The following is a 13225-nucleotide window of genomic DNA, read 5'->3' as shown; positions in this document are numbered from 1 at the left end:
GGTGCTTTATGGCTGGAGCAGGTCCCAAAGTTCCAGCGGATGCAGAGATCTCCCAGGGCTTCTGTCCTTTGCAGAGAATCAACTTCCATGCTCAGGTGACAACCCAGTTTCTCATCAGGGCACTCGGGCCTCATCCGACCAAATGCCCGTAACTGTAATGGGGTGTGTCTGGGGAGAAGGGGTCTGGAGAAAATGGTCAGGGAACGCTATGCTTTCCCTGCCACCAAAATGGTGTTCTCCACCGGGGAAGCCTCGGAGGCTCAGGATGCCATGCAGGAGCTCCCAGCACCTCTTACTTAGCGGTGCACAGCCCTCCGTGCCCCCCATTTACCCACAGCAACCCTCCAGCACTGGGCGAACACCTTTCTGGCTCCTCCATCTCCACAGTGCACACAAAACTTCATGCACCGATTCAGATATCTAAACGAAACAGAATAGGAACTACCCGGCTGGCACAGAACCAGCTGCTCAACAAGGAAGGTATCTCTTCCTTCAACCGTCACAGCCAACTTCCAAACCCAAACTTACCCAAATGGGTTAGGGTCCGGCCCTGGGTGGGGATGCCCACTCACTGCCCATCTGGAAACAAGGGAGACTTCTCCAAAAATCCAGTGGGTGAGGAACACAAGACTGCCAAAGGCTGCCCCGGCCAACACCCAGTGAGGTCTATGGGCCATCCTTTTGGCTGACTCACTGGTCTTTTTTCTCCCTGGTTTACTGCAGTCACCGTCTAGAATAAAAAATGGAAAAGGGTCAGTTACACGGAAATGTACCCTCTACATTTAACACGGTTTCACTGAGTATAACATGGCCCGTGGCTTCAAGGAGCTTACTTTAGAAGTGGAGAGGAGACCGGCAACTACAATACACAGCAGAATCTGCTGAGAGCCAGTCAGTGGGAGAGACTATTCTTGGCAGGCTAGATCAGAAATGGTTTAGGGAGAACAAAGCGTCTTGAAATTTGACAAGTAAACATGTCAAAAGTTATTTACTTCAAGTGAAGTTAATGGTAGGAGCAAAAATAGATGTAGGATAAGTGAAAGATGCACTCAGGGAACAAATATGTGGAATATTTCCAGAACCAGCCTGCTTTTCCCCCAAAGAAAAGGGCTTTCCTCCAAACCTCATGTATCCAGAGTAATCCCAGTGCATTGACTGAGCAGATGCTATATGCTAGGCCCTGTGCTGAGTGAGCCCTTCTTCTGAGCTCATTTAATCTTTACAGCAACTTTATGAAGTTGGCTTGATTACGAATCCGATTTTACAGATTAGAAAATTGAAGTCTAGCGAGAGAACAAGTGACTTGTCTAAGATTGTCTATTAAAGAGAAGCTGGGATCAGGACTTCGGCTACCCGGCTCCAGGGCCTGAGTACTTAACCAGACTACACTTCTGGGGCTGTCTGACCAAGAGGTCTCAGCTCACTGCATAAATGCCTGACCACACAAAAACGTACCGAAGTGGGGGAAATGCAGGCAGGAGGACTTCTTTGTAGGAACGGAGAGCCTGTTAACAGGGCAGATGCTTTAGGACACTGTGAAGCTCTCTGCAGCGCAGAAGGACTCCTTAGGGTCGGCCTCAGGGGCTGGCATTCTGCCAACACAGGAGTCAGAGGAAGGAGGAGCAGAGCTGAAAGCTATGGGGATGAGGGAGAGGGTGGTGAAGACAGAGGGGAGGACAAGGCCTGGAGGCGAAGCAGACAGTCTTTGGAGAAGAGAGATACTTAAGCTGAATTTGCTGAGTACTACACTGTGTATTATTATGGTGGGCGACCCTTCCCTCAGGACCCAGCAAATATCCAATAAAACTACATATGATCAGATTTTCTAGAGAAGCTGATGAGGAGTCTGGAGTTGCATAAATGTGAGCACAGGGGAGAAGAGGGACGGGACCCCCAACTGGGTCACATAAATTTAAAACAGAGGCAGGAAAGAAGAAAATACAAGTCAGGAAACATAAAAGATGCCCTGACGTTCAGACCCTTATCAGGCTGCACCTGTGGAGTTTGCGGCCTGCGTGTCCCCCTTTAGATGCTAGTGTTTGCCTGACTAGGCGGTGGCGTAGTGGATACAGTGTCGGACTGGGATGCAGAAGGATCCAGGTTCGAGACCCCCGAGGTCGCCAGCTTGAGCGCGGGCTCATCTGGCTTGAGCAAAAAAAAAAAAAAAAGCTCACCAGCTTGGACCCAAGGTCACTGGCTCGAGCAAGGGGTTACTCGGTCTGCTGAAGGCCTGTGGTCAAGGCACATATGAGAACACAATCGATGAACAACTAAGGTGTCGCAACGAAAAACTAATGATTGATGCTTCTCATCTCTCTCCGTTCTGTCTGTCTGTCCCTGTCTATCCCTCTCTCTGACTCTCTTTCTGTCCCTGTAAAAATAAATAAATTTAAAAAAAAATAGATGCTAGTGTTTTATAAAATACAATATTAGTGCACTAAACCAATGTTCTAACTGATACTAATGCCACTTGATAAATGGACTTGTACGATGTTCCCCTATTCTCACTACCCCCATTCATGCCGAAATTGGGGCCCAAGGGGGATTACACAAGCACTTTGTTCATGGAGAGCCAAAATCCTCTAAACTTCCACGAACCTGTGAGATTCCTCGTTGTATTTACAAAAGAACAGTGACTCATTGAGAGCTACACAAAAAGGCAGGAGCGCATTAATTAGACTCCAGTAACACTTCTCCCTTCTTTTCAGAAGAGTGTCAAGTTAACCGATCAGGCAAACATCCAGGTTGAGTTTGTGTCTCTCTTGGAGAAAGTCAGTTGCAGAGAAAGACAGGTGATTTGAATGGTTATGTGAATATGCAAGATTTCCTTTCTTTTCGATTTTGAATTTAAAGTTTAATGATCTTCAGACTCCTGGAAATAAAAAGCCAGGTAGTTTCCACAGCTCTCGCTCACTAATAACGCTCCATCGTGTGAGAAAGATGCTGGGGTCAGAGGAAGAGAGATGAAGGATCCTCCCTGGAAAGCCCTCTCTGAGGGGAAGAGGAGAAAGGCGGGCTGTCAGCCGGCCGGGATCATGGGGCCTGGACTCCTCTCCCTTTTCACAGAGACACATGCCAAGACAGCTTTTTATATCCACCCTCTGTACTAGCAACAAAAAGGTGCCTTCCACTTAGATAATAGCCCACCGACTACATCTGTTACTGTTCCAGAGGGAGAAAAAGTTGAAATAGAGAAATAGTGCAGAAGAACCCATTTTTACCTTGCTAAGGTATGTTACATTCAGGTCAGAAATACAAACTATGCAAGAGAGAGAATCCTTAAATTGCACACCCGCTAACCTGTGGAAATGCGGTCAAGTGTGGCTATGGTACTCAATGTCAGTATCACTCTGTTGGGCATCTGATAACTCCAGATCGGGTTGAGTGAAGTGTACCATATGCGGAGAACAAGAAGAACAATCTGTCCTAAAATGAGTCCCCACATTCTGAGGTACCTGTAAGTGCAAAAGTATTTTTCAATGACTTTTTATGTGGTTTCAATGAACTATGTCCATCGTGAATGTCATAGTTTCCTAGAATGGGTATACGAAATAGTCTGGCTGGTAATCTGCAGTTATTCCCATGATCTAGCCTTTACCTAGCTCATTACCTAGGCCATTTGTCAAAATTCCTTTATTCTTCAAACAGTATTAAGACTGATAGCAGGTATTCATGTCCTGATTTTGTGAAAAGGTAAAAATAGAAAAAGGAGACTTCTACAAGGGCATATAGAAGATAAACACTATAACTGGAGCTCTTGGTCCCAACTTGCCCTTTGGTAACTGATCATGACACTCATTCACCTATAGGTGCATAGGATACGGACCATACCTTTGCAAACCACTTCCTGTCCACCAAGTCACAGTTTGCACTATCAGCGAGGAAGACACACCAAGCGCAAGGACAACTAGCCGAAGTTTGGCATTCGGAGACTGGAAGGAGGCTATGCTGCCTACAAACAAATTAAGGAGAGTTAGATATTTCTGGCAATCATGCATTGGTGCTCAATCTTCTGCATTTCATAAATGTTGCTTCTGATACCATCTTTATACTCAGGAAGATAGAGTAAGTATATATTGTGTGTGCATATAAATCTTTTTAAAACTTTTATTGGGTGGGATATCATTCATTCCATAAAATTTACCATATTAAAGTGTATAATTCTATGGCTTTTAATACATTCACAAAGTTGTGTTACTGTTACCACTATCTAACTCCAGAATATTTTCATCACCCCAAGAGGAAACCCATAAATCCATACCTGTCAACAGTCACTCCCTTTTCTTCCCCCCACCTCCCAGCCCCAAGCAATCACTCATCTACTTCCTGTCCATTTTTCCTATTATTGGAAAATTCATATGAATGAATCATACAACATGTCATGTCTTTGGTAGCTGGCTTGTTTCACTCAGTATAATGTTTTCAAGGTTCATCCATATAGCATGTTAACAGTACAATATTCCTTTTTATGGTTGAATAATAGTTCATTGCATGATATACACTGTACTACACTGTTTATCTATTCATCAGTTGATGGGCATGTGAGTTGTTTCCACTTTTTGGCTATTATAAATAATGCTGCTGTGAACATTTGTGTACAGGTCTTGTACGAATAGATGTTTTCATTTTGGGGGGTATATACCAAGGAGTGAAGTTGATGGGTCATAGGATAACATTTTTATGAACCACCAAACTGTTTTCCAAAGGAGCAGCATCATTTTACATTCTCACCAGCAATGTGTGAGTGCTCCAATTTCTCCACATCCTTGTCGACACTTGTTATTGTCGATTGTTTTTATTATAGCCATTCTGATGGATCAAAATCTTTAAGGTCAAAATAACCTAAGTCAATATGAGTAAGAACTAGTTTAATAGTTACCTTCACAGTAATTAACCTAAAATACCTGAGGTATCAGAGGTAAGATAGCATATCACACTTAGCTCTTCTCTGTAGTTGTGTAAAAATACCTTAAAACTCTTTTTTCCTTAAGAAGCATGTGAAGGAAGTTTTAGGGCAAGTCATGGCTTACTTCAGCCTTGCTTAGTTAGCATCAGCAAAACTCGATGATTAACTGGAAGAGTAACTGGCAGAAACTAGCCTCTTCACCTTCAACTCTGAGTCACTACTCCACTTTCTCAAATATAATTCTTCCTCTACCCAAGATGATGAGTTTCATGGAGGAAGGAGGTGAAAGGGGAACAACAGGAAGCATCTCATGTACCATACCCACCCCCAAAATTATTTAATATCACATCTCTTTTAGCCACCAGAAGTTTCTGGGCCAGAACTGGACTTAAATAAGAAAATACTGTCCCAGTAACTGCTCAGACAGTGACTTTGTAAGTAAGGCAGCATTTTGCAAAGGCCATCAACAACAACAAAGTCTCAGTGATGAGATCAGTCCCATAAAAGTCAACCAGAGAGTGTGATGAGAAAATAAAACATGCACAGCTTAGGGAACATAGTCAATAATATTGTAATAACTATATATTATGTCAGGTGGATGCAAGACTTATGAGGGGATCACTTTGTGAGTTCCATAAATGTTGTACATCTGAAATTAGTATAATATTAAATGTCAGTTGTAATTGAAAAATAAAATTAGGTTAATCTTTTTTTAAAGCTTACAGGAAATTCAAGTATGGGGGAAAATAAGGAAATAAAATTTGAAACACTCGAGCCGTTGTAATTCACAGAAGGATGCTGTAAGCCGATGGCAGTTTAACTCAGTTACTGTAACTCAATTGAGGATGGAAAACTTCATTTCTATTATTTCTAGGAACATAAAATTTCACGGTCATTTGACACATCTTTCCATTTTGGGGGGCACCATATTTGTAAAGGGTGCATTTTTTCAGTGGTTTCTACCACTGTTCTTTCTGAGCCCATGCTCTATAAAAACCAGAATTCTACACCTTGGTGGGTAACCCTACAACTCACTGCACCAACCATGCTCTGCCTTCCCCAGAGACTGATGCACAAAAAAGCAGAAGGCAATTTCCTAGTGATTTCTCCCAGTGTTCCTGAAAAGAAATCAACCGACTGTTCCCAGCCAGGAGAAATACAGCACATGGTTCATAAACAAATGCCACTGAGACAACTCAGAGAAACCAACTGTGTTCTAGCAAAAGGGCAAGACATCTGGAGTTTTCAGCAACACATCCAACCAGACTGGAGTCTGGTGGGGTTTTCTCTTAACATTTTCTCAGTAATCTCTTCTTACTTTTTTATTACCACTATATCACCAGGTGTCTCAATATTTATTAATAAGAATACATTAAATTTTTAATTGCTATTTCTTGGCAATGTAACATGCTCATATTCAGAATTCAAAAGGTACAAGAGGTATCCAGTACAAAGTTCCCTTTCATACCTGTGTCTATGTAACCATATTTTTCACCCTGGAAGCAACTGAAATGCCATCAGGTTTTTAAAAATCCTTCTAGAGCTTTTTAATGCATGTACTAAATATAATTTCATTGAACCTTTTTTCACACAAATGTTAGTATTCTGCACACTATTTAGTGCTTCCTTTTTTTCACTTACTCTTATGTTGAAGAACATTCCATTTTGTTACATAAATAATAGTTCTTATTGTTTTTATAGGTGCAGAGGACTCCATAATAGTCCAAGCTTTATAACCATAATTTAATTTACTCCCTGTAAATGACACTTAAGTTATTTCCACTCTTTCTATTAAAATATTGCCACAATGACTAAGTAACTTTGTGTTTTTATCATTTTACACATAGGTGAGTATAACTATAAAATATATTCCTAGAAGTGGAACTGTTGGACAAAAGAGTATGTACACATTTGTAATTTTAATGAATACTGCTACATTATCCTCCACAGAGGTTTGCCAACCTACATTCCCAACAGCATGGCGAGCGCTCACTTTCCCATCCTTATGATACAGTATTATCGACTTCGTTTTCCTGCCAAACCAATAGGTAAAACTATATATAAAAATATTGTGAATATACTTTGTATTCTACACATTTTAGTATATTTTTAAGAACCAACTATATTTCCTTTCCAGTAAACTGATGACAGCCTTTGCCCCCTTTTCTATTGAGTTGTTGATTCTCTTTTATTACTGATTTGTGAAAACCCCAAAGATTAGAGAAGTCAGCCTTTGGATGAAAAGAGCTGCAAATATTGCCTGACCTGTGGTGGCACAGTGGATAAAGCATCGACCTGGAAATGCTGGGGTCGCTGGTTTGAAACCCTGGGCTTGCCTGGTCAAGGCACATATGGGAGTTGATGCTTCCAGCTCCTCCCCCCTTCTCTCTCTCTCTTTCTGTCTCTCTCTCCTCTCTCTCTCTCTCTCCCTCTCTCTGTCCTCTCTAAAAATGAATAAATAAATTAATTAATTTTAAAAAAAGAAAAGAGTTGCAAATATTTTATCTAGGTTGTTGTTTGACTTAGCTAACTATGGTTTTTGTCATGCATAATTTTCATATTTTTATACACTATCATGTAACAGTTTTAATGGTTTCTCAGCTTTGTGTCATATTTGAGAAAAAAACACAGTATGTTCAAGAGCTGACCTGTTTACGAAGGTTTCTTTCTCCTCCCTATTTCAGTGATTTCTTAAGGCTTTTCCAATCAGATAGAAAAGTTAGAAATGCACAATACATTGGCTTTTGGTCTAACAATTTTACTAAAATTCAGAATTCTAAGGTAGTGGTAAGAGAAAATCATTTTTTTATTCAACCATTTAGCATTCAGAGAACAGTACATATTTTCACTTGATTTTTAACTAAAAAAAAAACACCTTAAAGGAATACTTTTAAATCTTACCAACAGTAATAATCCTCAGCAAGGTTAGCATCCACTTCCTGTTAACCAATTTCCAGAAAGAAGTCACTGTTAGGCATATGGGAGAAAGAAACGCTATGCCAAAAACTTCGAGCCCCGTGAGCTTCAGTGTCTGCAGGGGAAAGTAGTAAATCATCGGAGGCAGGCCATGCCAGAGCGACCAAGAAACATATCCTAGAAAAAAAAAATTTTTTTTTCAGAGAAAGACGAAGTGTAACATTGTCATTGTTTCAAAGCACAGCCATGCCTCTCCACTACCACTGCCCCAGCTCGCCACCCTCCTTCACAGCTCCCCGTGACTGGTTTCCCCTCAGAGAACTCCGCCCTTCGCCTGCCAGGCCAGTTTAAGAACGGCTCCCTGCTGTTGTAAATCTTTGGGCATCATCCCTTCGTGGGGTCCTTTAACCTTGTTCACACCCCCCAGGTCATTCCTCTATTAAAGCCTCTTCATTTAGAACATACGGGTTAAATGTGGTTTCCTGTCAGGACCTTGATCGATGACAGTTCCTTATCTAAGTTGACTTGTAGAATGAGAAAAATGAAAACCAACCGGGGCAAAAGGCAGCAGGTTCTTTCCTTCCACTCCAGACTACAAGCAAAGGTAGATTGGTCAGTTAATAATCACTTTCTTGAGAGAAGACTATTTTAAACCCAACCCTTAGGAAATGGTATGTGGTAGCAGAATACCCAGATCTGAAGTCAGTTTCACCTCTGCCAACTGCTGGCTGACTGTGAACCCTTCCACAACAATGACAGTGAACGCTTGCCCTGTGCTGGGCTCTGTGCGAAGGCTTCACACGGATCATCTCTCTCATCCCTCACACCAACCATGTCCAATGAGGTCGACATTATTTCTGCTCCTCTCTTACAAATGCAAAAACAAGCCTCCTGAGACTCAGAAAGTTAAGTAATTATCTAAAGTCACAAAAAACAGCAAAGGCAGAATGAATTTAAACCCACGCAGTCTGTCTCCAAGTAGCCTTCTAACCACTAAGTATACTAAATTACTCTCAAGTTACTTCTCAGCCTTTCTTAATCAGCAAAATCACACTTTTAAACACCGTACAGTTGTTCAACTTAAATGAGATCAAGTACAAGGAGTGCCAAGCACTCTAAGTCCTCACAGCCAGTCTCTTCACAGGGCGGTGCTCATGAGACACAAACTGAGCCAGAGAAATGGGCCCTCTGAGCATTACCAGCTCCCAGAAAATCAAGTTCTCAGGAAGGCGCCCCTCCCCGGCGGGAGGAATGCTTGCTTAATAATAAACTGCAAGTTTCCAGCAGTCTCCCAAACGTTTGTTGGGGAAGTCTGACATTAATCACACACTCCGACAGAATTACATCAATAATTGTTCTTGGGACTTCTTATAAAGCTGCTAAGTGAGCACACGGGGCTGGAGTTCGATGCTTTTTGCCAAATGCCCAAATGTGCAGCCTCAGTCACCAAGACCACGGATACCGAACCAACACCAGCAGCAGCAACCACTGTCCTGCGTGCTCACCCACCGCCGCCGGGGGAAACGGGTGCCCCTTGAAAGTTCGGTACTGAGTCTTATTAAGTTAAACATAAAGGTCCGCGGTTGGAGGGAGCGCTACGAACCGCGCGAGTGCAAGGCCGACACGTGGAGAATTCGCGCGCCTTGGGAGTAATCCCAAAGTGGCGTGGGAACTCGGGAGGCAACATCTCCCGCGGGCGCCTGGCCTGAATCCTCGGCTTCGGAACCTCAGTCCAGGTCTTTTCTTTTTCCCCTACGGCAGCAAAAACTCCCAGGGGACGATAAGCATCTCTACTCTGGGCACGGAGCGCACCTTTCTTCCTCGCGGAGCTCAGCCGAGCCGGCCTAGCGCCGCGGCTCCGAGGGAGGCCGGCGGGAGCGCGCACCTGCGGACGCGCGGCGAGGGCGGCCTCAGCTTACCCAGGAGCGTCTCCAGGACGATTTCTCTCCACAGGGAGCGCATGGCCGCGGCGTGGAGCAGTGTTTTCTAGGACAGCAGCAGCGCGGGCCAGCCCAGCCACGCACACCCTGCGCCCCCACCAGCCGCAGGTCCTCGCGGTCCCAGTGTCCCCACGCCGAGTCCGCCGCCGCCCGCGGGCCGGGTGCCGAATCCAGGCTGGGGTGGGGCCGCAGCCCCCGCCCCGCCACACCCAGCCCTGCCTACCCGGCCCGGCACCGCCTGTGCGCGCTGCGCTGTCACCGCCGCGGGCGCCTCGCGTCCCTGCGCAGCCTTGGCTCCACTGCTTCGGCCCGAGCCGGCCGCCACTGCCAGAGCGGGGACCTGGGGAGCTCCGCCGTCGGGCAACACGGATCGGCCGGCCGGCATCCAGAGCAGCCCGGGGAGAGAGCGCGCCCAGCCCCCGGGGCCGCGGAACCAGTGCAGCTGAGACCGGTGGTGCCCTGGTTTAAACAAGGCCACCGGGGCGCGTTGCGAGGAGAAGGCAGAGGGAAAGACTGGAGACTCGGTTGGGCCAGCTGTGAGACGGGCTCTGGAGCGTCTGGCGAACAAGTGTGAACAGGACCTGGGGGTCCTCAGGGCTTGGGCGACGCTCCGGAGCGCGCGGGCTCCAGCGAGAGCCACCCGGCTGTGCTGCTCCTTTCCAGCGCGGGTAGTGAACTAACAGCATTCTGGAAAGGTGGTCAGAAAATTCTAGAGGCTACAGGATTTTCGGTGGCTTTTAGAGACTTCGCAGCACTTGCTTAGGGGAGAGAATACGGGGGCGAGTGGAAACTGCCCTCCTCAGCTTTATGAATAATGTTCTTGAGCAGTTCCCATCCCCAAGGAGAAAATGCGAACCGGCTCTGATTAACAATGCAGCGACTGAACTAGTCAGTTATTTCTCGCTCAAATACTTCCACACCTCGGGGTGTCTCCAATTTTTAAAGAACCTTTTCAAAGCATTTTAATTCTCTTTAAATTTGGGGGGAGGGGAGTTTATCATTTCTGAAATGGTTGCTCTGAAATTAATCCATGATGAGTTGCCTAAAAGTGTAAGAATCACCTAAGAGCAATTATTTCTCAAAGTCCACAGCAGTTTTGAGAAAAGAACTGCAAATAACTTAATTGCTTACTGGTACTTTGTCATAGGATAGTTATGGGTCAATGGAGTAGAGTTAAAAGTCCAAAAATAAAGCCTTTCATTTAGGGTCAAATGATTTTCAATAGGTTTCCCACCATAATTACATGGGGAAAAGGATAGTCTTTTCAACAAATGATTCTAGGACAACCGAATGTCCACATGAAAGGAATAAAGGTAGGACATCTATCTCACATCATACAGTATATGAAAATTAACTCAAAAGGGATCAAAGGCCGAAAGTGAGAGATAAAACTATAAAACCTTAGAAGAACACAAAGGCATAACTCCTCATGATCTTCAGTTAGGCAATGGATTCTTAGCTACCACATCAAAAGCAAAAATAACAAAAGAATACATAAATTGAACTTCATCAAATTAAAAGCTTTTGTGCTTCAAAGGACACTATCAAGAAAGTGCAAAGACAATGTACAGAATGGGAGAAATTTTTTTTTTTTACTTAATAATTTTATTATTTTTTTTAATGGGGTGACATCAGTAAATCAGGATACTTATATTCAAAGATAACATGTCCAGGTTATCTTGTCATTCAATTATGTTGCATACCCATCACCCAAAGTCAGATTGTCCTCTGTCACCTTCTATCTAGTTTTCTTTGTGCCCCTCCCCCCCCCATAACCACCACACTCTTATCAATGTCTCTTAGTCTCACTTTTATGTCCCACCTACATATGGAATAATGCAGTTCCTGGTTTTTTCTGATCTACTTATTTCACTCCATATAATGTTATCAAGATCCCACCATTTTGCTGTAAATGATCCGATGTCATCATTTCTTTTCTTTTTTCTTTTTTTTTTTTTATATTTTTTTTGTATTTTTCTGAAGCTGGAAACCGGTAGAGACAGTCAGACAGACTCCCGCATGCGCCAGACAGGGATCCACCCGGCACGCCCACCAGGGGCAACGCTCTGCCCACCAGGGGGCGGTGCTCTGCCCCTCCCGGGCTTGCTCTGCCACGACCAGAGCTACTCTAGCGCCTGGGGCAGAGGCCAAGGAGCCATCCCCAGCGCCCGGGCCATCTTTGCTCCAATGGAGCCTTAGCTGCGGGAGGGGAAGAGAGAGACAGAGAGGAAGGAGGGGTGGGGGTGGAGAAGCAAATGGGCACTTCTCCTATGTGCCCTGGCTGGGAATCGAACCCTGGTCCCCCGCACGCCAGGCCGACGCTCTACCGCTGAGCCAACTGGCTAGGGCCGTCATCATTTCTTATGGCTGAGTAGTATTCCATAGTGTATATGTGCCACATCTTCTTTATCCAGTCATCTATTGACAGGCTTTTTGGTTGTTTTCATGTCCTGGCCACTGTGAACAATGCTGCAATGAACATGGGGCTGCATGTGTCTTTACGTATCAATGTTTCTGAGTTTTGGGGGTATATACCCAGTAGAGGGATTGCTGGGTCATAAGGTAGTTCTATTTTCAGTTTTTTGAGGAACCACCATACTTTCTTCCATAATGGTTGTACTACTTTACATTCCCACCAACAGTGTATGAAGGTTCCTTTTTCTCCACAGCCTCTCCAACATTTGCTATTACCTGTCTTGTTAATAATAGCTAATCTAACAGGTATGAGGTGGTATCTCATTGCAGTTTTGATTTGCATTTCTCTAATAACTAATGAAGATGAACATCTTTTCATATATCTGTTGGTCATTTGTAATTCTTCCTGGGAGAAGTGTCTGTTCATGTCCTCTTCCCATTTTTTTATTGGATTGTTTGTTTGTTTGTTGTTGAGTTTTATGAGTTCTTTGTATATTTTGGATATTAGACCTTTATCTGTGCTGTTGTTTGAAAATATCAGAGAAAATATTTTTAAATCATACATCTGGTAAGGAATTGATATTCAGAATATGCAAACACACACACACAAAATTACAACGCAAAAATTAAAAGACAACCCAATTTAAAGATGAACAAAAGATTTGATAGAACTTTCTCTTAAAAACATATACAAGCAGCCAATAAACACAGAAAAATATATTTAATAATATTTCATTAGGGAAATGCAAATCAAAACAATGAAACACCACTTTACACTCACTAAGATGGCTATAATAAAAAAGTCAGATAATAACAAGTGTTGGCAAGAATATGGAGAAAGTAGAGCCCTCCAACATTGCTGATTGGAATGTAAAATAGTGTAGCCACTTGGGAAAACAGTATGGTAGTTTCTCAAATGATGAAAAAAAGTTACCATATGACCTAACAATTCTACTCATTGATATAGAAACCCAAGAGAAATGAAAACATACATGATTTGTGCACAAATGTTCATATAAACTTTATTCATAATACCCAAAAAGTGGAA

At 43.6% G+C, this 13225-nt stretch overlaps 1 protein-coding gene across 2 annotated transcripts in view; it reads right to left on the bottom strand.

Annotated features, from left to right (window-relative positions):
• CWH43 (cell wall biogenesis 43 C-terminal homolog) overlaps positions 1-9905 on the bottom strand; it is a 50617-nt gene extending 40712 nt beyond the window's left edge. The window contains exons 1-5 of one of the 2 annotated variants that reach the window (XM_066384827.1): positions 9742-9905; positions 7808-7999; positions 3832-3952; positions 3301-3455; positions 529-730 (exon numbers count right to left, since the gene is read on the bottom strand). In XM_066384827.1, coding sequence (XP_066240924.1) covers positions 529-730; positions 3301-3455; positions 3832-3952; positions 7808-7999; positions 9742-9784 — 713 coding nt within the window. In that variant the 5' untranslated portion in view covers positions 9785-9905. The other variant, XM_066384828.1, reaches the window with a different exon arrangement.
• Positions 9906-13225: the final 3320 nt, after the last annotated feature.

The sequence above is a fragment of the Saccopteryx leptura genome, chromosome 5 (genome assembly GCF_036850995.1).
Source record: "Saccopteryx leptura isolate mSacLep1 chromosome 5, mSacLep1_pri_phased_curated, whole genome shotgun sequence".
NCBI lineage: Eukaryota > Metazoa > Chordata > Mammalia > Chiroptera > Emballonuridae > Saccopteryx > Saccopteryx leptura.
Note: the sequence above shows the minus strand (reverse complement) of the source record. Positions and strands in the feature narration are given on the sequence as shown.